At 43.9% G+C, this 25,090-nt stretch overlaps 1 protein-coding gene and 1 non-coding gene across 2 annotated transcripts; both read right to left on the bottom strand.

Moving 5' to 3' along the window:
* Positions 1-1,118: 1,118 nt before the first annotated feature.
* On the bottom strand, positions 1,119-1,191 carry trnaa-agc (transfer RNA alanine (anticodon AGC)). Its single transcript has one exon. It is a non-coding gene; the product is annotated as a tRNA-Ala (tRNA).
* A 2,241-nt stretch (positions 1,192-3,432) lies between these two features.
* Positions 3,433-21,797, bottom strand: aspscr1 (ASPSCR1 tether for SLC2A4, UBX domain containing). Its single transcript, XM_030054672.1, has 17 exons — positions 21,677-21,797; positions 21,383-21,438; positions 20,567-20,681; positions 17,652-17,752; positions 16,286-16,343; positions 15,623-15,696; positions 14,931-15,480; positions 14,786-14,845; positions 14,414-14,553; positions 12,945-13,026; positions 12,770-12,836; positions 12,330-12,392; positions 11,603-11,655; positions 7,129-7,180; positions 6,908-6,977; positions 6,162-6,352; positions 3,433-3,803 (listed from the first exon to the last, which is right to left on the bottom strand). Exons 1-17 carry the CDS (start codon positions 21,764-21,766, stop codon positions 3,793-3,795), a joined length of 1,833 nt encoding a protein of 610 aa, XP_029910532.1. The 5' UTR covers positions 21,767-21,797; the 3' UTR covers positions 3,433-3,792.
* Between the last annotated feature and the right edge of the window lie 3,293 nt (positions 21,798-25,090).

A 25,090-nucleotide genomic window follows, 5' to 3' on the forward strand; every position in this document is an offset into this window, starting at 1 on the left:
TTTGCTGTTTTGTTGTACTTTGATATTCCACATCATAGTAAGTGTCTGCATGAACACTTAAAATGATTTAGCTGTTTGCACTTTGTGAGAAGTAGCACATGGCTCTGTTGTGGTGGGTCTCATTTAAAGTGGTGGCTCTTGCTCGGGTCAAAAGTTACAAATCAGTTTGTTACTTCATGCAGCGTGGGAAAAGCACACAACAAGGAAGCTGGTTCTCTCTCAGGAGGGGAAGTCTGCAGGTTCAGCTTTTATAAAATAAAATACTAACCTGAGGGCGAGGCAGGTGTTTCACAACAACATTTAACGTGCTTTCCTGCGATATTTCAAACTTCCTCCTTCTTATCAAAAGTGAGCACATTATATCTGGCTGGGACAGACACCCAGTCATAGTTCACATTAAGTTTTTCACTCTCACTTATTTCTCAGCTCTGACACACGTATGTATTTCACAACACATTTGAAGATAAACAAATTTCTAAGCATTTTCTTTTTATGAGCATAGGTCCTAAAGCATATTTACTTCTAAATGTTATAATCATGATATAGTAAAACATTTTTCCTACAGTCTTGTTGATGATATAATTCAATATTTCCCCTGTACTATGCAGTTTCAAATGGGAGGGCACACCAGGAAAGATAAAAGCCCCTCAGATCATACCAAGACTAATAACACATAGAATTAACACAACACATTTAAATGCCTGTCTTAAATCTAATGTTTTGATGTCAAATGTACAATAAAAAAAGAACTGAGTTACATTCATCATCCTTTGCCACATCATAACAGGGTGGTGTGATCTCCCATTTGAAACTAGATGATTTTTCATGTATGTTATTTCATACATCCAGAGGACACATAGACCCAGTACCTTTTTTACATCACACTATGAAGCTAATGATAATGCTTATGACGACCCTGATAATATTAACAATCATTATACTTAGAATAATGGTCACAATGCAGTTACGATGAGTCAAAATGACGCTGTTGATGTCTGCAAGGTTAACTCTGGATAGTCTAAGTTGGTTATTAAATTAGAGGGAAGCTGCTGCGTCACTGAATTTGTCAGGTTGCATCTGCGCGTCAATATGAGCACAGTGATCGATAAAAGTCACTTTGGAGAATGCGGGCATCGATCCCGCTACCTCTCGCATGCTAAGCGAGCGCTCTACCATTTGAGCTAATTCCCCGATGCGTGTTTTATCATCGTGGTGATTACACATTATCACAAGCTGCAAAGGAAACTAGTCAAAATAAATAAATTTTCTTGTTTATAATCGCTGTGGAACCGTCCTATAGATTGATTTTCGTAGGACGGAAGGATCACATGTGAAGACTAGGTTTTTAGCAGGCTCTCGAAATTAGTGCAAGTATTTCCCTCCAGCATCAACAGTAACCCTCATTAAGAGTGCTAAAAGACAGAGTGCTGGGAAATCAAACAGGAAAATTAAAGATGTCCCTCTAATCAGCGGTCGGGTCAGTGCATGTAAAGTCAGTAAGTGTACATATAGGTGTACATGAAGTGCGGGCAGGCTGTTTGCTGGTGCAGCCACTAGAGGGCGCTGCTGCAGAAACGTGTCGGTGCTGCAGTCCAAAGCGACCCTGAGGCCCCATGGTCTGAAAACCGTGGCTTTTCACAACAGCCTTTGAACTTGTAACCCTTTCTTCATAATGAGCAAACGCGTAGCTGTGACCAGGCAGTTCAGCTGCAAACATGTTGACCTCCCAAAGAACAAAAATAACTTTTCTGACTGGAAACGGTGCAAACGGTGCAAACACCTCATGCTCACTGTCTGACAAATAAAAAAAAAAAAATAGGCTGCTTTCTGCTTGTGAGCCCAAACCTGACCAGACAGTGACTATCCAGCACCTTGCACCTCTGGGTGAAATTGACAGCCCAAACCTCTTCAAAAACACACACACACACACACACACACACACACACACACAGCAACCAAGAGAATCTCCATAAACAGCCTGTGTAAGTGCCCGCTCCCAAAACCAGCGCTTTTATTCTACCATCAAAGACTCTCGGGGCAGTTGGAAGTAATTAATTTGTGAGAGAGAGGCAGAGAGAGAGGGGAGAGAGAGAATGTGTAGTGTGTGTGTGTGTGTATGTGTGTGTGTGTGTGTGTGTGTGTGTGACAAGTGGATGGAATGCACTCCTCCCTCATACACCCAAGCAACATACCGGCACAACACACACATGCACACACACACACACACACACACCGTCCCGCTCCCCTGTGTCCGGCCTCTTTTTGAAGTTCCTCCTGCAGCTGAGAGGATGAGGGGGCAGCTGGGGAGAGGGCTGCAGAGCGTCCTGTGTGTGTGTGTGTGTATGTGTAAACAGATGATAGAAGGTGAAAGTATGGGTACATGCTGCTTATTTACCATTAACTGTGGACGGACAGATAAGCTGGGGCATGTGACAGGCCATGGGTTTGTGCGTGTGTGTGTGTGTGAGGAAGTCTGTGTTGGTTGCTTGTATCACAATATGTGCTGCTTTAGATCAAAGCGGCAGTCACCATGGGTCCAGGAAGGCACCTGAAAAATGTTCAGCCTCTCTTAACCCCTCGACACCCCCCACCCACCCACTGCCTCTGCTAGCAGGCTGAAAGGCAGTATGGCAGACAGGCCAGAGCACAGGTATACAACCCAAACTCCACTCCATATTATCTTCCTCCCTGTGGAAATAGGATTGTTATATTGATGAGGCGAAATGGAGGATTAGACTCCAGCTCTATTAGTTCCAGTCGTCGTTTTGGTCCACAGATCTTCATCAGGCTGGAGGAGTAAGCCAGAAGCGCTACACTTTCCCTCAGAGAGAAGCCAATAATAGTAGAGGTGCATTTCAAGGCCGGCTTTGGTGGGTCAAGGCCAGGAAAAATGGGTGAAAACACTTCACAGTTGAACAATCTTGAACGATTTTGTGCTTAGGAGGAGCTCCACCTTCACACCGTCTTCATCTCCTGTCGACGGACACAAAGCACTGCTGTGGACTGAAGTTACACACCGCAGGGGTTCAAAAGGAAATCGACAGATCGCACTGCTGCTAAAATGGACTCTGAACTCTCTCTCTCCCCCAGACTCCTCCCCTGTGACCTTCTCTCCCCACAAATTGTGCTCTCACCACAGACATTTTCAGAAGATTAGCTTGTGGGTGTGGAAGGTGGTCAAAATGAAGAACAAAAAAACAAAATGAATCTGAATCCTGATTATATGTGGAGTTAGAAAGACTCAAGTTTCTGGTCATGGTGGCAATATTCCAAAATAAGAGAAAAGGCCATTGAAGTGCCCCTTAATTAGATAAAAAGCCAGTTAAGCCACAAAAAGTGCCTTAGCAGTACTAAAAAAAATTCCATTAAACACATACTGGTACAAACTGACCTTAAAATCAGGAAACGCACGCTATCTTTTCAGTATGCTGATCTTTATTGTTGACTTGGCATTACTATTCCACATGTTTTTTGGGTTTTTTTTTTTTTTATCAATGAACCTTCCCTGAATAAAAGAGCCCGTTCTGCACTCCATCTTCTGAAAGACGGGTTGGAATAAAACATCAACGTTCATGGCGATGTAAATATTCACTAGTTATTCAGTAAGTCATCTCGCAATTTGAATTCTTGTACAACTGCTGAACGCAGGCTTGTTCCGCGGGGGAATCAGTCCACTGCCACTACAAAGCTGAGCATGGATCGGAGGGGAGCGAGGCGCGATGCTCTGCAGGGTCTGCACAGCACAGCCTGTCCCTGCTGGGAAGCCGTCACGGTCAGTCCTCCCAAACGACGTTACTTCTTCCCTGCGCAGGAAACAGGACAAATTATCAGTACCATGCATCAGTATTGGTTTTAACATGCCAAAAGGTTCAAAAAGTTCTGTTTTGTTTTTTTTTGTTTTTGTTGAGCAACAACATTGGAGGACAGGAACCCACAAAGATCTCTGATGATAGCCAGTTGGCTTGAAATGATTAATACTCACCATTTTGGACTTGAGCCTTTTCTGGCTCTTTTTTGAGCACCATTTTGCAACAATTTTGCAACAATTTGCACGCCCCGCAAGCAAATGTACATGTTCCTAATCTATGTACATGAATCAAACAGTACACTTGCATCCAGCACTTTATGAATTTTATGAGTTTGGTGAGCTTTTATTGAGGAAGTCGGTTGAGCGCACTTATTCTCTTCAGAGAAGTGGACAACATGTAAAAAAAAAAAAATGTTTCAAAGAAATTAATTTATCTGCTCTATGACAAAGTGAAATGTGTTTTTAATTTAGTAAACACATGAAAAAAAAAAAAAGAGTACTTCTTTAAAACCAGTGCTGAGTTTGAAGCACTGGAACTGGAAGATGAATTGAACAAGTTAACAATATCCAGCCCATGCAATTAAAAACAAGCACTGTATGTTCAGGAAGGGTAATTTCCCTCTGACAAATCCTGCGCAACATGTGGCATGTGATCAATTCTGTCAAACCGGCACTGACATAACGCCGTTCAAGAGGGAACGGAGAGCTGTTTGCTCAAAAGATATGGAACTTTATTGGCAAAGCAGAAGGTCAGCAGACGGCTGAGGACTGAGGTGCATTGGCTCTTGCTGTGATTCCTGCAGGACACATGAGAGCACCTTGTCCTGTCACTTCCAATAAGACATGCTACACCACAGCACACCTTAGAGGACAGACAGTCTGGGACGTGCTGTGTGTGTGTGTGTATAGTATGTGCATGCGTGTGTGTCTAACTGTCCTCTATTAAGCTCCACACATGGAGTCGATAATTCCAAATTCGGCAACCCTCCCTCCCGCCCCCCCCAGGTCTTTTTCTTTTATCTTTCCCCATGAAAGAGAAAGCAGCCACAACTTTCTTAAGAGACGCACATGGACACACACGGAGATCAGCCAGAAATAAACGCGCAGAAAAACACAAACAAGAGAGAGGGAGAGAGAGAGTGAGAAAGAGAGAGAGAGAGAGAGAGAGACTCTAAACAAAAACATCAATACGGCGACCACCAGAACCACCACAATAGAACAACAGAAAAGGCCTGAGCCTGGACCGACCACAGGGGCCCGCGCTGTGTGATGTGGCCCGGCAGCAGGCTCTCCGACTGGGCCGCTGCTGTCTGTAGTGGTCTCCTGGACCGGAGGGAGCGGGTGGGAGTGGGGAGGGGGGGGGGTGACCATCCTGAACTAATTGGTTCACCCTGACACGCATCCTTATCTTCTGAGTCATGAAGAATTTTACTTTCAAAAGACCGCTTCCTACTGACTGTGGTTTTGGGGTTCGTGGGCATGTGTGTGTGTGTTTACCACGACAAGGGACGTGTGGCTACAAGCCTTCTGCCCTTTTTCTACAGGGGGAAAAAAACATGAACAGAAAAGGATGGAGGCGAGGAAGGTTGGAGAAATAAATATATATATGGGTCTGTAGGGATTGGAGATATATCAACATTATATCATTATTGTGATACGAGACTACTATATCGTCTGGGATTCTGTAATGATATGCAACAAGTTGTCTTTTCCTTGTTTTAAAGGCTGCACAAAGGGACGCATTTCTCTGAACTTACAAGCTGTTCAGTTATCATATCCACATTACTAATTATTATTTATCAGAAATCTCTTGTGTTTAAAGATCTTATGAAAGCACCAACAGTCATTCTTTCAATACTGTTATTGTTGTTCATCCAGCTCTATATGTCTGTATCATTTAGAAAAACAACTTGGCTCGGTGGCCATTTTGATGTGTACTGTTGCCATGGCACCACCAGGATGGATGCTGTACACACTGACTTCAGGCGAGTTCTGTGATAGAAAGATTTCTTTTTAGGAAGACAACCTGACAAGGAAACGCCACATGACTACAGTAGAACTGCATGCAGCACGATGTCACCCATTTCAATGGTCATCAAGAGGCAGAGCATCTCCAAACAGAATGTAAATGGACCAGCCAGGCAGGTTACTGCAGGTGGGTTGACTAGCTAGTGGTACAGTATGACAAGTAGGAGTAATTTTACTGCCCAGTCTGATATCTGATATCCTATGCAGTGATGGCAACTTCCTACTAATGCTTCCTGCTGTAATGAGACAGTCCAAAGCAGCCATATTTCCTAAAAGTGTTATCTGACTAGGAAGCCTCTTTGCAAATGTCCTGTCCAGTTCTCACCTGGGAGCTTCAACCACTTGGGTACCTTGCCCAGGTCGGGCTGGGCAGGTCTGGGGGCCTGGCTGTGTGCAGCGGGGTCTTCATCGTGCTCTCCTGACGTCCCGCTGTTCCCGGCGGGCTCTGCGGGAGGAGGCGGCTCGCTGAGGTGTGGGGTGCCAGAGGAGGGTGCTGCTGGGGACCGGGGCATGCAGCTGAGGGGAGGGTGAGACAAAACACTGTTGAAAAACTGAAACTGCAGTTAGTGAGAGAGATGCATGAGAGTGGAGCAGGCTTTGTTTGTTTCTCGTGGGAATCCGGTGATTAACTTAAGCATCGTCTTCACGTTAGGAGAGAAGAAACTGAAAAAACGACAGAGTGAGAGGCGGTGAGGAGGAATCACATGAGAAAAGATGAATATCTCAGACAGACGATGACCTTGTTGAAGAAACAGAGGACAACAGGTGGGGGTCACTTTTGGGAAATGGGCTCTATCTTTAGAAGGACTGGAAAATGGTGTGTGTGTGTGTGTGTGTGTGTGTGTGTGTGTGTGTGTGTGTGTGTGTGGAGGAAATGAGGGTGCATGGGGGCACCTGCTGTTTAGCCAGAACCTCAAAGGGATTCCAATGATGACAGCTTTGTGACAGGAAAATGGGCTGGTTGCCGCGGGATACAAGTGCATATACACACACCCAAATGTGCACATGACCAAGCATGCATACACACACACACACACACACACACACACACACACACGCACATACACATACCTTGCAATGGACTCATTTGCTTGCATGGCTGAGACACAGGAGTCTATGAGTTGCTTCTGTAAGAAACAATCTGTGGGGGATACACACACACACACACACACACACACACACACACACACACACACAATGTAAACTATTGTTTTGTTATATTACATTCCCCAGTGATACAACAGTATCTAATTCACATCAACATATGAAAGAAAGGAACTGAAAGGACAAACCTGTCTTAACATCAGAGCCAAAATACACCAGAGCACCAGGGAACAGGTTGGCCTAAAGAGAGAGAGAGAGAGAGACAGAGAGAGAGAGAGAGAGAAACAGAGAGAAAGCAGTGAACAAAAGGCACTGAGGGTCTGTTTGGCACACGAGATATTTCTTTTTGCAAACCACCACATGCCAAAATACAAACCAAGCACTGTCACACACATCCAAGCCAAAGTAAAGGTAATTTCTGAAGATGATTCACCGCTCGGGGATCTGAACCAGTAACCGTGGTTCTTTGAAGCAGACCACAAAATGAGCAACAATCAAATGGTTAGTGAAAACACTTTCACCCCCGAAGCACAACACTCCTCGCCGATGATAGGCTTAATGGTTATAATGGACCAGTTGGAGGGTGATATTATAAACCTTACAATTATGGGGCAGAAACACAGACAGACAGGCAGGCAAAGCAGGGCAGAAGTCTGTAACTCTAATAGGGAGGGCAAGGACCGACACATGCAAAACTAGGTGGGAAAGAGAAATGCCTGCACACACAGGTATGCCGGTTTGGCACTGGTGCACTTTGGCGATAAATAAAACACAAACATAGAGATCTTCATCAGTTAATGATCATCATAAGTCCAGCAAGCACCTACGGCAACAGAAAACAACTCTAATTTCAGAAAGAAGAAGTCATTTCTGGTTTTCCTCCCCTTGTAACTTTACATTAGTTTGATCCTGCTTAAAATAACGTGCACCGTTAACAAACGCGTTCAAGTTAGACAAGTGGGCTCTGCACATCTGAGCTGATGACCAAGAACTCATTTCATCCTCATTTACCAATTAAACCAAGACAAGTTTTTTACTTAAATGATAGATAATGATGATAATTGCTTTTCTGTATCTCATCTAAGTCCAAAGCGTTGGTGAGTATCTTTCAATATTTCTGTCCACCACATGCCTTAGTCACAGCTTGCTCTCTGTCTGGCACCGACTCCACAACGTTTTTGCAGAATTTAAGAATCCACATTATTCCGGCGAGCTCCCTTTTAGAGCATCGCCTTATAATGTTACAGCTTGTTTTCCCTTTTCAAATGTTGCCAACGATGCTCCGCGAGGTTCATTTCTGGTAACTCGGGGGGAAAAGTCATGCATATCCCCCCCCCTTCCTTGGATTTCAGACAGGTCTGGCAGAGCGCCCATGTGTGTTGAGGGCCACTGTCCTATGGGAAAATTAATCTTCTTTCACACAAATTTATGCCACACGGGAAGGCATTTCTCTGCACAACAGAGCGCTACTTCTCTTTGGTCAGTGTGCCGCTGATCCTGTGAATGTCAGCGACTCCAGAGAAGACAAAGCATCCTCACACCTGAACATATCCACCACCATGTTTGCACCGCTGCAGTGAACTCTCCTGCTGCGACTGTAAAGTTCAAACTCCGACTCTTCATAAACAAGACTTGTTTTTTTTTTTTCCAGGCTTCAGCAGTAAAATTTTGGTATTGTTTGGTCTATGCTAAATGTCTACAGTTGTTTTGTCAGTGGAGAAGTGGTTTGGAAACTGCTGCTTTCCCATTAACGCTGCAGCTTGCCAGCCATCTTGTGACTCCTCTTTTGCTCAGTGGAGCCGGGCGTTCTTTGTTCACTCGGTTCTGTATCTTGGATGCCGATCCCGCTCTGTCTCATAAAGTTGTTATCTTGATATATTGGCCTTCAGATGGTGTGGTCACTTCAGGTTTGCCTGGTTTTCTTTGGATGAAAACAACTTGGAAACCTCTCCAATGTGTTATACTCTTATCCTGTCCCACTTAAAACTTTCAATTTAACTTCAATTTGATACACACAGTTATTCAGCACTTATGAATTCAGCCCAAAAAACTGCTTCGCTAAGCTCTTCTGTTGTTGAAAATGTTTTTCAGCAGCTTTTTTTCAACGTCACAGCACTAGCAATCTGTGTAATGTGTAGAGGACTGCTTTAGAGGAATTAAAGTCTACTGGAGTCATTAACCTAGCTCCGTCAAAGTGAAAAAATAAACATTACAGCAACTCTGAAGCTGTCTCATTTACACAATGTATCGTGTGTATTTGAAACAGACTGCTTGTTTAAAAAAAAAAAAAAAAAAAAAAAAAAATCAAAAAACGAGTTTCAGGAGAAGTTAGATGGTGGAGCTGTAACCTCTGAACACATTTATCCCACTGTCTGTCACAGTGATCTGCAGGTACAGGAAGAACCAGCACAAATTAACTTATTATACAAGAGTTCTATTTGTATCAACTCTAAATAAGGTATTCTTAAATAAGAAGTATAGACGGAGTAAAAAAAAAAAAAAAAGAATTTGTTTTTGGTAATTAGTGCAAAGCAAACAGGTCTCGGCGGTGGACGGACTTTCGTACCGCACCGCACGTCAGGCTGAAAATCGTTAGGCTGGCACACTGGGTATAGGTTAGTTTACTCTCCACTGCTTCCGTGGTTGTAATCCTCTCTCTCCCGCTCTCTCTCGCCCCCTCGTCCCCCCTGGCTGGTTGCTAAAATGGGACATGCTGGCCTAATTGCTATTATTACAGCCCTTTGAGCAGGAAACAATGTGTTTTAGTGGAACAACAGGGATTCCATCCGTCCTGCTCCCTCTGGCACTGGCACATCCACTTGGGATGAGACGGAGCAAGGGACGAGACCTGTGTGTGTGTGTGTGTGTGTGTGAATGAGAGTGAGTGAATGTGATAGAGAGCAAAAAAAGACATGAGAGAGACAGAGAGATAGAGAGAGGGGCAGAATGGATCCTGATGGGAGACATGGGGAGAGACGGACGAGGGAGGGGACGCCTGCTATCAAAGGGCTTCGGGGTTGGGAAACATTCCTTTCCTGACATGACACAAAGTGATTAAAGTGTGTGTAAGAGAGACAGAGAAAGAGGGAGAGAGAGAGAGAGAGAGAGAGAGAGTGTGTGTGTGTGTGCATGCACATTTGTGTCTATGACATGACAAAAAGTGATTAAAGGCTGTGTGTTTATGTATGTCTGTGTGAGAGAGATATATAGGAGAGGAGCAAAGACAGAAAGAGTGTGTGTGTGTGTGTGTGTGTGTGTGTGTGTGCGTGCATGTGCATGCACTTGTGTATATGTGACATGACACAAAGGGATTAAAGATTTTGTTTGTGCGCTTTAACGCTTTTAAGTCCCTAATGGATAGAGACACGAGGCTGAGGAGGGGAGGGAGGGGTGAGGCACAAGCGAGGGTTGGAGAGTTTCAGAGAGAGGGATGAGGGTTTTTGGAAAGAGGGGGTGAGGGGGAGGTTGGTGGGGGTGCATGGGTGGGGGGGGGCAGACAGGGAAAGCGAGAGGGAGAAAGCTGGGGTTGGGGTACAAGAGAGGGACAGAGAGAAAGAGAAACGACGAGAGAGGGGCAACTTACATCAGATTTGATTCTTGGCACCAGAATGTCTATGGTCATATAAGCATGCATGCTCAGGCACACACACACACACACACACACACACACTTGAAAGTTCACTTTCACTTTGAGGATTGTTATCTATTCCACCAATCCCCTCTGAGAGTCTGAATCTTGTTGATCGCACTACACGGTCAAACATCAAACAGCTTTCTCCTTCTTCCTCTCCCTCATGCCTCATTCCTCACTTCCCACTTGTTCTTTGGTGTGTATCACAGCGAGAATCAGTGTGTACGACTTCAGCTCATGTCAGAGGGCCGCGGAGAGAGCAGACGAGCCCGAGAGTGAGAGAGCAAAACTGTAGCTGGGGCGCCGCTGTACCGCAGCAGCGTTGCGCGAATGAAATTGTTGCATGATATGTATAATCTAATGTAACGTCATATATCCATAAACAAACAAACAAACAAACAAACAAAGTAAATAAAGCGAGAAATGTTCCAAAAAACAATCTAAAAACATTCCTGGGTAGGGAGGTCTCTCTGCTGCGTGACAGGACGGGACATTTGTATCTCTTCACTCTCAACAGTTTCATTATTAGAGCAGCTCTGGAAGGCAACACAGCATCAAGGCTGCCCAATGCTCTCTGTGTGTGTGTGTGTGTGTGTGTGTGTGTGTGTGTGTGTGTGTGTGTGTGTGTCAAGATCAAAGCAAGGCCTGTATTAACCCCATGTGCCAGTCTGGGAAAAATCAAGCCCAGCTGGGGTCAAGGACAGTGGAGAGGGGAAACAAGTGTGAGTGTGAGCGAGAAGAGGGGCAGAGCGGGAATGTGGTCGGGCTTTGAAGAGGACCATAGATCAGCCCATTCAACTGTGTGTGTGTGTGTGTGTGTGTGTGTGTGTGTGTGTGTGTGTGTGTGTGTGTGTGGAGGCTGTTTCTGAAAACGGGGGAATAAAGTATCTGTTGTTGCTGTTTGGGGTTTTCTGGAGTATTACCGTGATGTGGGCTGCCAGAATCCCATCGGTCTGTTTTTTATGGCGCTGCAGTCACAGCCTGACGGGTCGACTCACAACAAAGGAGGAAGCGAGTGTGACGGCTCTTACCTGGAAAAGTGTGGCTGAAGGGTCATTCAGAACAGTCCTGGGAGGGGCGATGACTGAAAGAGAGGGTTTCCCAGTTAACTGCATGAGTAGTGTAAACTGTGCTTCGATAATTTTATTTATAACTGATAAAAAAAAAGCTCACTCATTTGAAGTGTTATTATTTATACCATAAAACCAGAGCATGACATTAATCTGTCTACCATATGTACAGTAAGAATTAGTTTAACTGTCAGATTTCCAAGTTTTTCAATACCTACAATATGATCAGTTTTTCATCTTAAAAAAAAAAAAAAAAAAAAAGATAACCCTTAACTGTTAAAATGACGGGTCAACTGTGGAAAAACAATATAGAGTCACCCATGAAAAAGTCCTGGTTTACTTTGTGTGCCACTCTGATCACTGTTAGACTTCAGTTTGAGCTTTTGCCATCAGAATGTTCCTAATGTACTGAGAAGCATGGCTGTATGCTCAAAGACAAGAAAAAAATATATATATCTATATCGGGTTTTCCTCACATTGCCAACTTTAAAGAGAGATGAGAGAAGGAAGGTGGCAGAAGTAATGCAGGCAGAGATTTCAAAATGATTTCTTCACATCCAGTGTGAAAGCACAGAAATGCGGTTTTGTATCATCAAACTGTCATGATTTTTCATTTTCATGTTCATCGTCGGGAGCAAGCATCTGATATTGGCTTTGATAAAGAACTGAGCCACTGAGTGGAACTCACACAAGTAGAAGGAGAGCTCAGGATTCTCCAGATGACTCCTCACGAAATGCCTCACAGCAGCAACTGGACACAAACACACACACACACACAAACACACACACACATTACACCGACAGGCATACACAAACAAAATGAGATCTAACTATATCTACATCAAACGCTCTGCGGCGCGTGGCTCATTATTCAAATGGAATTTCCCTTCAAATTGTTGTTCTGCTGGTTGTTCTGTTGCCACTACAGCTGAGGTGGATATAATCCCTGGAATTATAGACCTGTCTCATTCTTTCTGTCTGTCACTCTGGTGTGGCTTGAGCCATAAATGTGGTGGGTGAGCCGCAAGAAGCTTTAACATTGCAGCCATACCTGTGGCTAGCCGGCTGAAATGAACAGACTCCACACCGCACGCACACAGACACACACACACACACACACAAACACACCTGTTTCCAGGGGTCTGAAGAAACCCTGCAGGACATGTCTGTCTGGAAACTGGACCCTCAGGACCACCTGGATGTACACAGCAGCAGAGCGAACGTTTCAAACCTGGAGAGGAGTGTTTTCCAAAAATGCGGCACGTATTAAAACTGTGATTATGCGACTGTCACCGGCACTCACTTTGGGATATCTGTCCATCTTCTCCTTCATCTGGGTCTCCCTCAGAGCTTTAGTCATCAGCGGAGCCTCCTCCAACAGCCTCCTGGAGGAGAGCGAAGATAAAGAGACATAAAAATAAAGTGGATTGCGAAACAGACGATGGCAAAGATAGGAGGAAGAAAGAAGACGGAGCTTCGACGTTTCATCTTGCATGCTCCCTGGTGTGTGGGCGTGTATGCGTGCGTGTGTCAGTGACTGAGACAAATTGCTGTGGTCTGCTTAATTCCACCCTTGGTAATTGCAGTCATTCACACAGTAGCAGTGTTGCCATGAGGCAGCCGGGCGAAGTCAGTGGAGACAGAGATCGGCTTCTGTGTGATGCCGCCTGTGTGTGTGGCGGAGCTTCGACCTGATGGTGTTTGCCTCTTGGCTGGGAGATAAAGGTCTACACACACGCAGGCTTACTAATTGCTCCCTGTTCGGCATATTTAGAGGCTTTTGTAGTGCGCATTACGGTTAGGCAACGGGAAACAGCTTCCCATCCAAACCATGGTCTGAAAAATAAAGTAAGAAAACAGGAAAGCTTTTTATTTTCCTCATTTTTCACTCGTGCCATCATCTTAGAAAAGACGAACGTTTTATTTTAATTAAAACACGTGTTACTTGCATGCGTCCACACCACCAGCCTCCGTACGCTTAATCTCGTCTTAATGGACTGTCTTGCTGAAAACGCCAATGTACTGTGTTTCGGAAAAGTCTGTTTATTTATTCAATGCAGAAATGTCAAACGCTGATCGGACGTGAGGCTGTTCTCACAGCAGACAGACCACAAGCAGTTACCTGGGGACTTTGACATTCCTCACAGTTTTAGTTGGTTCCTGCTGTGCATCCCAAGTTTCTATTACTTGCATTCCAGTATTGCTTAATAACACCAAGTACATATGGACATTGGAGAGCCATAGCATATGCTTCCTTGTTTTATATGGTGCTGCCCATTAACAATGTCCAATAATGTTGACCGGTTCCTTATGGCTCAAAAACAAGTCCAGGGCTTCTATTCCTAGGATGGAAAATGTTCTATTTTCATGAAAAATATTGATCGGTAATATGTATGGTGTGGAATAAATGAGAACATGTTTGCACACACACACACACACACACACACACACACACACACACACACAACGTCTCATCAGCTGCGGTCTGCCACGGCCACATCCAGAGAGCGCAGAATAAACAGAGTGCAGGCATCTGTTTTGAAGAAGCCTTTAAAAATAAAAACTTCAAAACGCACACAGTAATGCCTCGCATGCTCTCTGCCTATTGCTTGTCATTACTGCGATGGCATTCTACAATTAAGGCTTACACATCTACACAACACCGCTCAAATCCGTAACAGACAATGCAAATCTGATCCATGATGTTTTTCCCCGACGGCAACAAAAGGCATCAAACAAAAATATCAGACCGTGCCGGCTCCCTCCTCCCACCTTTCGCTCTTCAGCTGGGCGAAGCGCTTGCGCACGTCGTCCACTGTCACTTCAAAGAACTCGTCGGGAAGGTCCTGGTTGTCCTGCGAGTAATGGCTCTCGGAGTCCAGGTGGTAGACGAGAGGCTCCCTGTCCACTGGCTGGAGACAGAGAGAGAGAGACAGAGAGAGAGAGAGAAAGACAGAGAAAGAGAGGGGAAGAGGTGGATACTTGAAGAAATAAAAGCATCCACACATACTGATGGATACCTTAATAGCAGCTTTACACTGTTGCACACAGTCTGTTATGTTACAGCACCGAATATTGTGGGGGAAGCCCATTCAAGTTGAGTTGATATGCAAAATGACAGAAGAGAAACACCGACTGGTTTACCTCCAGGAACTCTTCCACCTGACCCACGGCCTCGTCTTGCTGCTTGGCAGAAGCTTTACTCTGTGACCAGCAGGAAGAACGACATGTTACACTCAGATCCCTCACTCTTACATCCACCCATCATCCAATCAGCAAGGCATCTCACCTTGGCGTTAACACCGTTGCTGGGTTTGGCTTTCTTGGCTTTGGGAGACCCTCCTAGTGCGGCCATCGTTGACAGAGATGAGGATGATGATGATGATGATACTGAAGATCCTGCTCCACCTCCTCCAGGACCCCCGAGGCGTTGACCCCCTCCAGAGAAGGGGATGAAAGGAGCAGAGGAGGAGGAGGAGGATGTGTGGCAGGAGTTCAGTCCCGACGGCCCTGCTTCCTCTCCATCCTCTTCTTGCATGCCTCCTCTGACGGGGCAGACTTTCGGGCGAACAACATCCTGCGGGGCTGGAACCGCTTCCTGTTGGGCAGGACGTGCGCCTGGGGCCGACGCAGGGGTCGGGGCCTCCGCTGGCTTATCGTGGCCGGATGCTTTGATTGGCACCTCTGCTGACGTCTCAGGCTCTGGGGGAGCAACGTCACGGCGGGATGGCGGGCTAGGTGGGCTTTCCTTGGCAACAGGTGTGATTGGCGTGACAACTGTTTCCATGGCTTCACTACCATCTTCCTCTTCTGGCGTTTTGCTCTTTTTGAGTAAAAATCTATAGGAGATGGGAACAGTGTCAGCATCACGAAGCACAAAATTTTTACATGGGATGCATATTATTGTTTATGCTGTTGTGTATCGTCCAAAACACAAACGAAACACACACAAATAATAAATAATAAATACGAGGGGTCTACCTGACAATGGCACTTCCTCCTGTGAGCCCCAAAGACTTTAAAGTGGCATTCTTAAGTGCTTCCTCCCCAGTCACCTACAAACACACACACCAACATACACCTTTTTTCACCTCTGTACGTCCAGTGGTTCAGTTCCTATTGGTAGGATCGCCTGTTAGCTTAGCATAAAGACTTGAAGTCTATGGGAGTCATTAGCCTAGCTCCATCAAAGTGAAATAAATAAACCTTACAGCAACTCCGAAGCTGTCTCATTTACACAGTGTATTGTGTGTATAAAAAATGAGAGTCGTTTTGGGAGAAGTTAGATGGTGAGACTATAACCGCTGAACATCGTCACACCAGTGAAGGTATAGAAGATCCAGCACAAATTAACCTCGCCTAAAAAAATTATTTTCTTTTAATCCAAGACGTGCATTTCAGTTACCCATGATACACAGTGGTGAAAATAAGACAACTCCAGGGTTGCTGTAAGGATTATTTTTTTCACTTTGATGAAGCTAGGCTAACGACTCCCATAGACTTCAAGTCTTTAACAGGAGATGCAACCCATAGGGACCGAGCCACTGTACATACAGGGTATCAAACATTGTATCTCAGTCTGGGTCAGTCAGAAAAAGGCTATTTTGTCCCAAAACGTTGCAACATTCCTTTAAGGGGACATACCTCGTCTCTCATGTAAACACACACAGGAGTGGATCCTGACTCAGACAGCTCCAACACTCTGCAGGAAGAGGGAAAAAAAAGGGGATTATATTTTAGGGGCCAGCAAGTTTTATTTGCCTTGACAGTGACAAAACAAACAGAAGTGTCATTCCTCTGTTCAAGGAATCAGCTCTGTGATTTCACTAGTAAACCTCATGCTTTTGCAGTGGCGGGCTGCGTGCATGTGTAAACCATGTGTGCACAATCCCGTATAAAACTAATTGAACCGTAAATGTTTTATTATTGTTCTGCTCAGTATTGAAAATCAAAGCTCGCTCTGTGCCCCCCGCCCCCTTCACATTCCTCCCTAAGTTTTTACTCTGTTGTGGAGCAAATATTCATTTCATGGAAGTGTAACTTCCTTGGAAAAGGAATTAGGATGTGGATTTAATAGAGATGAGATGAGGGTTGGACAGATGCACAAGCACCTGGAAATATACAGCTGGAACTACTGAGCATAACAGCTGTGTGTGTGTGTGTGTGAGAGAGAGAGAGAGAGAGAGAGAGAGAGAGAGAGAGAGAGAGAGAGAGAGAGAGAGAGAGAGAGAGAGAGAGAGAGAGAGAGAGAGAGAGAGAGAGAGAGAGAGAGAGAGAGAGAGAGAGGGTCACGTGTGGGAACGCTTAAAGTTCAGTAGAAGAGAAGTGAGATGGGATATCTGCTGGCACATTGTTGGCCTGCACGTTTTTAAACAAAATGTTCCCCTTCACTCTCAGTCCCAGCAGAATTTAAGTACAAGTGTATACGCCTTACTCACTCTGACATACAGAATATACATTTATTTTCAACAGAATCACAAAGGAAATTACTTTTAACGTGCCTGCAAATGTAAAACACTCAATAAAACACAACCATACAAAAGTGGTCACTGTGTGATATGCACAAATACACAGACATTCAAACACACATATTCATTTCATTATTGCTGTTTATGTTAAATGCCCTGATGATGTTCATCAGCAGCACTGTTTACAAGAAATGCCACTATAAGCCCTTTCTGATCTTTCTTACACCTTTGTTTGTTTTCTTGTTTTACATACATTAATGCCATCATCACATTAAACAGCTTAGCAAAATAAAATATGATAAAATTGTAGTTTTCAGATAAGAGTCCCTTTTTGTTTTATTTTTTTGGCTGTTTAGTTTGTTGACTTTAGTTGGTATTTGATATTTTTTATCATTAATTTAGACAATAGAATTGTGTATGATTCTACTGAGAGACAATAAAAAGTGATGAACCCCTTTTTTTTAATGCTCCAATAAACATAAACACTCAATAATAGGCAACGTCACACAAGTATGCATGTACATAAACACACACATACACACCCGGTCTGGGGAAAGTGTGTGAGCAGCTCCCACAGATTCTGTCCACAGGAGAACGAACCCTGGAGCCGAGACCCGTCCTCCATCTGTAGTGCAATCCGCACCTGAGTAATGAGAGGAATCACACACACACACACACACACACACACACACACACACACACACACACACACACACACACACACACACACACACACATAAAAAATGTAATAAAGATGCATGCCTAAACACATTAACCAGCATAAAAAGCCCAGGAAAAAAATCCAGGAAGTCGAGTGCTTTAAAATGTGGGACCAACCTCAGAGCAGCTACTTGACCTGAGAACACCTATCTTACACACACACCCACACACAAAGACACACACACACACACACACACACACACACGTAGGACGTGCAGTCATGTGTCCAACAGGCCATAATGAACCAACCCTACAATACCACTATTTTCAATGCTTTTATCAATGTCTAATTCAAAACTTTACTTCATTTCTACTGACCAGTGCAGGTTGGAAACATTAGTTTGGAATCACTGGACAAAATAATTGATACCAAATACGGGAACACTATCTCTGACTCTAAGCCTTTACCTAACCCTGATTTAAATAAAACACAGAAGAAAACACATCGAAAACTGCACACTTGTGACATGTAGAAATTCACAAGCAGTAGCTGAAACTGAAAGAGGAAGTCACTGTTAATAAAGAAATAAAAAAGGATGTATTTGCAATAGCTGGGACCATATACGTGCATGCATCCACACACACACACACACACACACACAGACACACACACACACACACACACACACACACACACACACACACACACACACACACACACAGAAACTCACAAACACTTGACCTCCATGGCAAATCTCAGCCCCATAGGTAGAAAGCTGCGGTTGCTATATGGCGGGCACAGCAAGTCCACTGCCGCCTCCTGCAGGGCTCTACGACAAACGGTTCACAAATTAAGAAAGGGGGCGTGGCTAAAGTGTAGGCTAACCTCCACCAATGAGAAAGGACCTCTGCTGAGTCCGGTGATGCCTCTCACAACTGGCATGAATGCAAACACACACACCTTCACACACTTGACCTCCAGGCCAAATTTAAGCCTCCTTGTGCGAAAACTGTGGCGAGGATGACAGCAATGTCAAAACGCTGATGTTAACTTAATAAATTTATATTTGCATCGTGGCTACGAGTGTGTGACTGCCTTCCTTCACAGTTCGCCAAAGGGTGGGCAAATTTCTGTGGACCAACCGAGTGAGTGAACTACCTGTAGAGCTGCTGGTCGCAGGTAAAAAGTCACTCCCTCAACAGCCTAGCTACTACTTCCACACAGAGAATTCTTCCTTAATCCAGCTGGGATTAGACTAGAGTGCATCTTGGGCTGCATATTTATGTCTGAACCCGAGTACCAGAGAGTAGTAACCGAGGCCGACCCAAACCCGACAGGCATTCTGTTTTTAATGTCTGAACCTGATCCACGGCTGACGCAGTTAAAATAAGATTAACCGAGTTTGTTTACCCTGTCACAAAATTGCTGTTACCGTGGTTACAGTTTGCCTGTTTACCAGAACTCGTAGAAGCTGAAGCGCCATATCAAGTGGGCTAGCCAATCTTAAATCTTAAATTTTGTCTGAACCTGGCCCGACCCGTCAGATCTTGGATCTAGAGGGTGGATCCCCGACCAGCGGCCAACAAGAACATGTGTAGTGTAATCTAGAGTCTAGATTACACTACACATGTTGTCCTCAACTGCAAATGAAAAACACCAGGCATGAGCGCCAATCTCTCTTGTTGTTTCTCTCATGAACATGACTCATTCAAACCAGACCCTACGAGTTGTTTATGTTTACCCAACAATGACGTTGCCCAACACAGAATGCACGCTGCAGCTTGGCACACCAGGAGAGATGAAAGGGATGCCTTGGCTCTGTATTAACACCCAAACACACTTTGAAAATCCTCTCACACACTAGTTTGGCTGGGGAATCATGAGAAACTGTGGAGATGCTTGGGAGAGAGGGAGAGAGAGAGAGAGAGCGTGTGTGTGTGTGTGTGTGTGTGTGTTTGTAAAATCTGCGAAATATCAACAGTCAACCATCCATCAAATGGACAAGAACCGCAGATCAAACCCAGCAGTGATTTTACTGGTCTGATTATGATGCCATGATGTAATAGGAAACTACAGCTCAGCTACAGAATATTAATCACATCATAATAAACTCAGCAGCACAGACTGATTATTTATTCGTCTCCGGGTACCGACAATAAAAACCTAGCTAATGCTTGCTCGCCCATGCAGATCTGGGAAGCACTGACGGAGTATTTTGATTTCTTTACAATGCAAATCATCCGACATCAGTTCACTGTTGATTTTGCTAAGTGTTTATTATTACTATTTTCTTTTATTTTTTGCTTCAACTTTTATTCAGCCAAGAATTTTTCATTATTGATCTATCACGGACAGATGGAATTTCCAGGCTAATTTGCAGCAGTTGTTAAAAAAAAGGCTACTGAGTTGCAAAGTACATTCTCAACATATGCTGAAACAGATATGTATGCAGCAGGTCTGGATTTTCTATTTGATGATTCCAGATTGGAGTTTCACAGTCCAGCAGTACTGGTGCTCGTACTACCAACCACCAGTTATATATCTACAGTGAGATTATGCTGATATTGACTGGTGGGCAAAGACTGTGAGCTTTCCTAATGTACATGTTCCCACACACACACACACACACACACACACACACACACATACACAGATATGTTTTATTCTATCTTACTACTTTTTTCTCATGCCTTTATCTAAGATAAACAAATACAAACGAGCAAATACACAGTTTCACAGTGATTACGTTCACTCTCTCTCCCTCTCACACACACACACACTTTGTTTTAAACAAACCTGGCTGTCGACTCCGGCCTGTTTCCTTGTACTTGGCACCATTTCCAGTTTAGCATTGTTGGGCACACTGGCAAACCTCCACGGCAGTGTTAGGTCCAGAACGTTCCTCTGAAACCTGTCAAAGGCAGTGACAGGAGGGAGGGAGGGAGGGAGGGAGGGAAGGAGTGAGTGAGTGAGCGACAGCCGCACAATGGTGATAGAAAACACTGAGGCACATCTCACATCTGGCTCATATCATCTTTCTCTAAAAACGTACATTTGAGACACACACAAACACATACACACACTGAGTTAGATCAGCCTAAAACACTGACAATGGTTGTAATAAATAACTAAAAGGCAAAACCAAACACAAACACATCATCACTGCAGCAACAGCAACAGGAAAAAGACAAATAGAGTGTGCACAATATAAAAAAGCAATAGGAAATGTCACCGTGATTTTTATTTGTTGTTTTGTTTGAGACAATATTTTTAAGATCATTTTGAGTTTTATTCCCACTGTGTTTTTATCCTTTTGCTCACCTTGTTGTTTTATAGCAGAACAAATCCACTTAACTCTGACTGTTTAATGGACAAAATGACGGAGGCATTGTTCTCACTTTTTTTTAGCAAACATCGCTTACTCATAACTAAACTCAATGTGGCAAATATTACCAAATGTTGTGCGACGAGCTGGATCAAAACAGACCTAAAGCTTCCTACGAGACGGATCCATGCCGTCGGGCTCTTTTAGTTGATCAATAATCAATAGTTTGAGGGCTGAGTCTGTGTTTCTCAGTGCCGCTGACAGTCTCTGCCTGCTGGGCTACTCACTTCAAACCGTGGTCGTCGGGGTTAAATCCATGCTTTTTGCAGACGTCCTCCAGCACCTAAGGAAAAGAGAAGTTAATGAAATACTACAAACTGTTGGATTTATGCCTCCTGCTCTGTTTGTGTCCGAGCTGCTTCTCATCACAGCGTCTGGAGTCAGAAATGATCCGTCACCGGCTAACTGGCTGCTAGCTAAACGAGCTAACGCAGCGGAGACACTTGGCACTGATTTGGGAGGGAAACAAAACATTGCTTCCGTCTGAAAACACTGGCAAAGTCGTCGTGAAGCCGGGTTACCTGTAATAAAGGTGTGTTGGGGGACACTTTGACAGTCTGTCTCCTTCCATTTGGAGTGAGGACTGTCACAGCCGTGCTGCTGGCTGCCATTGCGATGTGACGTCCCAGTGTTTATTTGAATCAACTTTATTAGCACATCAATGCGTGACACCCTCTCTTCACACGCCGCCGAGCGTGAGGATGTTATTCTTTGCATTTCGACGACACATAGAGAACATCGTTTTAGACGTGAGAATTATAATATTAATATTTACATTTCTATGATATTTAAGATGAAAAATCACACTTTTCCTATTGCCCAGAACTACAATTTTGGTCGATCATAATGTCTTTTTTTATTTTATTTTATTTTATTTTATTTTATTTTAATAGGCTATTCATGACACACATGGTGAAGATGTGAAATTTAACAGATCATTTTATCAGATCAAGATTAGACTGTTCTCATGTCTGGTTGAGGGAAACACTATGGCAATGTTTACATAATATTGCTGCATATTATTTAATTTTGTCTGATTGGATAATTCAGTTTCAAAACAACACAGCGCAGTCAGTATGTTGGTTTCCCTCACTAAAGTGTTAATGAAATTCGTACAGTCAGACCAGTGCACAACATTTGAACTGGAAAGCCACCTCATTTTAATCACAGTCATGATCCATTATTATGTCGACCTGGCCATCAAACTAATTCAGCTTAACCTTTAACCTTTGGGACCTTAACATTATTCTTATTCTGAGCCATGATATATATGAAAACAAAATAATGGAAACTGAATTATAGTAGTATACTATAATTCTATATATATATACTGTAGTAGTGGTATCCTTCAGTTTACCAATTTGGCTCCCCAAGTCTTCCTCTGGACTTCATAAAAGTCCAGTGATCCTCATAAGAGCAGAGGATATTCTGTTCGTGGGCTCGCAATAACATATAAGCTCTGTTCCCCATATGGCCTGCTTCATGCATGGCCGATTGTGTGCCATATGTAGCCATAGTCTGACAGATGACTTGTATAGGCGAGTACAGACCCAAGACTGTTTTCTCTCAGCAGGAATCAAATTGGATCAAAGCTGGGATCAGACTGGACAGTCCCAACATGACATGTGGTGCCAACAGATGGAGAGGTGTGAGGCCAGTGCTTTAGGGGGCATACAATTGACTGGCCATTTCAGCAACATTTGCGTGTCAGTCCACCTGAGAGAGAGAGAGAGGGAGAGGGAGAGAGGTGAATAGAGTTCTCAGTTCGGGGGGAAATTGCCACCGTCTGAATAAACAAACAAACAATCAGTTTCCTTCCTCAGTCAGCAGGCTAGAAACTTCAAAAATGTGCCGGAATGGAGCACAAACATATAAAAGCATCTGTGTTGGGGAGCTTGTCGGGTTTTGTACAACATCTTCAAAAATTAAATCTTTAACCACAGATTGGTGACTGGCAAACAGATGAACTCATTGAGAATCGCATATTTTGATTTATATAAAACACCAATTGGCTACATAGTAAAAGCGTGTGTGTGTGGAGGGTCATTTTCACTTGTAATGGGCCATTATGCACAGACTTAAAATAGTGTCCATTTCAATTTTACACTCTGTAAATATAATAAACAACAACAATAATAATAAATCCATCAAACATCATTTGTTGGTCATGAGCCTACAGTGCAGTGCAGTGCAAAGCATAACAAAGCAAGTGATACAAGGGAAAAAAAAGCCATCTCCCAGGTGATGATTTTGTCTTTGTAGACACGTCATCACACTTCAGAAGTAACAATAGTTGTTTTTTTTTTTTTTTTTTTTTTTATCAAATGCACCAAAATTCTGAGATATTAGATTTATGGTGGATTTCAGTGAGATCATCAGGATCAAAGGTGTGCTTCAACAGACGGGGATGAGACAGAGCAACTTTTGAAAGATGTAGAAAAAGTTCATGTGTTTTTCACCACCATCTGAAGGTGTCCTTCTACAGTCAGATACTTGCATCCAGGCAAACTGGTTTGAATTACACACTGTACATCTTATTCATTAAAGGAAATCAAAGAGTGCGTGTACAGGCCAAATACTGATTCAGCCTTCTGGCGATACCAGCAACAACTGACTGATGCCATCCAAGGTGTTACACCCAGTGACAAGAAGTTGGACACCAAACCCAAAGATACAAAGAGGCTGAGTTAACACCGCTCCTCCTGTAGAGAACAAGCCAGAAGAATAACTCTGCGGCATTGCAGAACAACTGTGAGCGCACAAGGTGATCGCCCTTGTTCACAAGACCAGTGAAGATGAGGATGCAGAGCTGAGAGCCAGAGGACTGTGAACCTTCAGAATATGCAGTTTGGTAAGCGGGTCCCGACCTTAATGAGCAGCAGAGGACAAGGGAGCCAGGTTGAACACAACCAGGGACTACAATCAAGTCAAGACATTTTCATGGAGAGAAAGCAAGAGAGGAGAAAAAGAAAGAAGTGCAGTGAAGGGTAGGTCCATTCTCAAAAATAACAAACTAGAGGCATGGGAAAAGAAGAGAAAAAGGAGACTCAAGGAAGAGGCAGTAATGACTGAGGAAAGCATTGCTACAGAGGCCACCAATCTTGCAGTTTCTTTCCACTCGGAGCTGAAGAGAACAGAAAGGGTCCAGCTGCAAGATGAGCAGACAGACGCAGGAAAACAGAGTCACAACAACCTGAAACTTTACTGCCACAAAATGAGTTTAGGCTCTGAGGCACATTTTCTACAGCAGGACAGCAGAAGATGTGTCACCCCGGGTGTCGGGGTGCCCTCTGGAAGCTGTGGAGCTGAAGATGCCCTGACATGTCTGCCTCACAGCTGCTACCAGGTGATGAAGGTGAAGAAGAGTTCCTCCCAGCAGGCAAGCCCAGGAATCAGAGTGTTGCATACATAAAACGAAAAGTGTGATGTTGATACATGCATGTAACGCGAAATTTGCTAGTTATATTATTCTAATTCACTGCATTTTTTGTTGTTATTTCAGTGTGAGAGCGAAAGCCAGTGAATGGGGGAGGGACACACACACAAACAACAGATGATTTAAAGTTACCCTGTGACCTTATCATCCATAACAAATTTCTCAAGTATTTCTCAAGTATTCCAGGTCAGACTCATCTAAGTGCGATTATTTCCACCAGTCACAACGGCACACATTTTGCCCTACAAAACATGAATCCACTGAAAACCTCATAGGCCTAGAAACACCACAGCCTGAGTCTAAATGGCATCGCCAGTGTGGCACAAACATGACGTGTAAGCAGGCATAGATGCATAGATTTTTTTTCGTCTCTCTTTCCTCTCTCTTTTTATAAGTTCACTCCAAAGACACTTCAAAGCCACAGTGACCATAGGATGACACAACATCAAAGGCACCAAGCACATTAGTGAACCGACTTAAAGGGCGTGCCAGGCGTACG

Source organism: Myripristis murdjan, chromosome 1 (genome assembly GCF_902150065.1).
Source record: "Myripristis murdjan chromosome 1, fMyrMur1.1, whole genome shotgun sequence".
Lineage (NCBI taxonomy): Eukaryota > Metazoa > Chordata > Actinopteri > Holocentriformes > Holocentridae > Myripristis > Myripristis murdjan.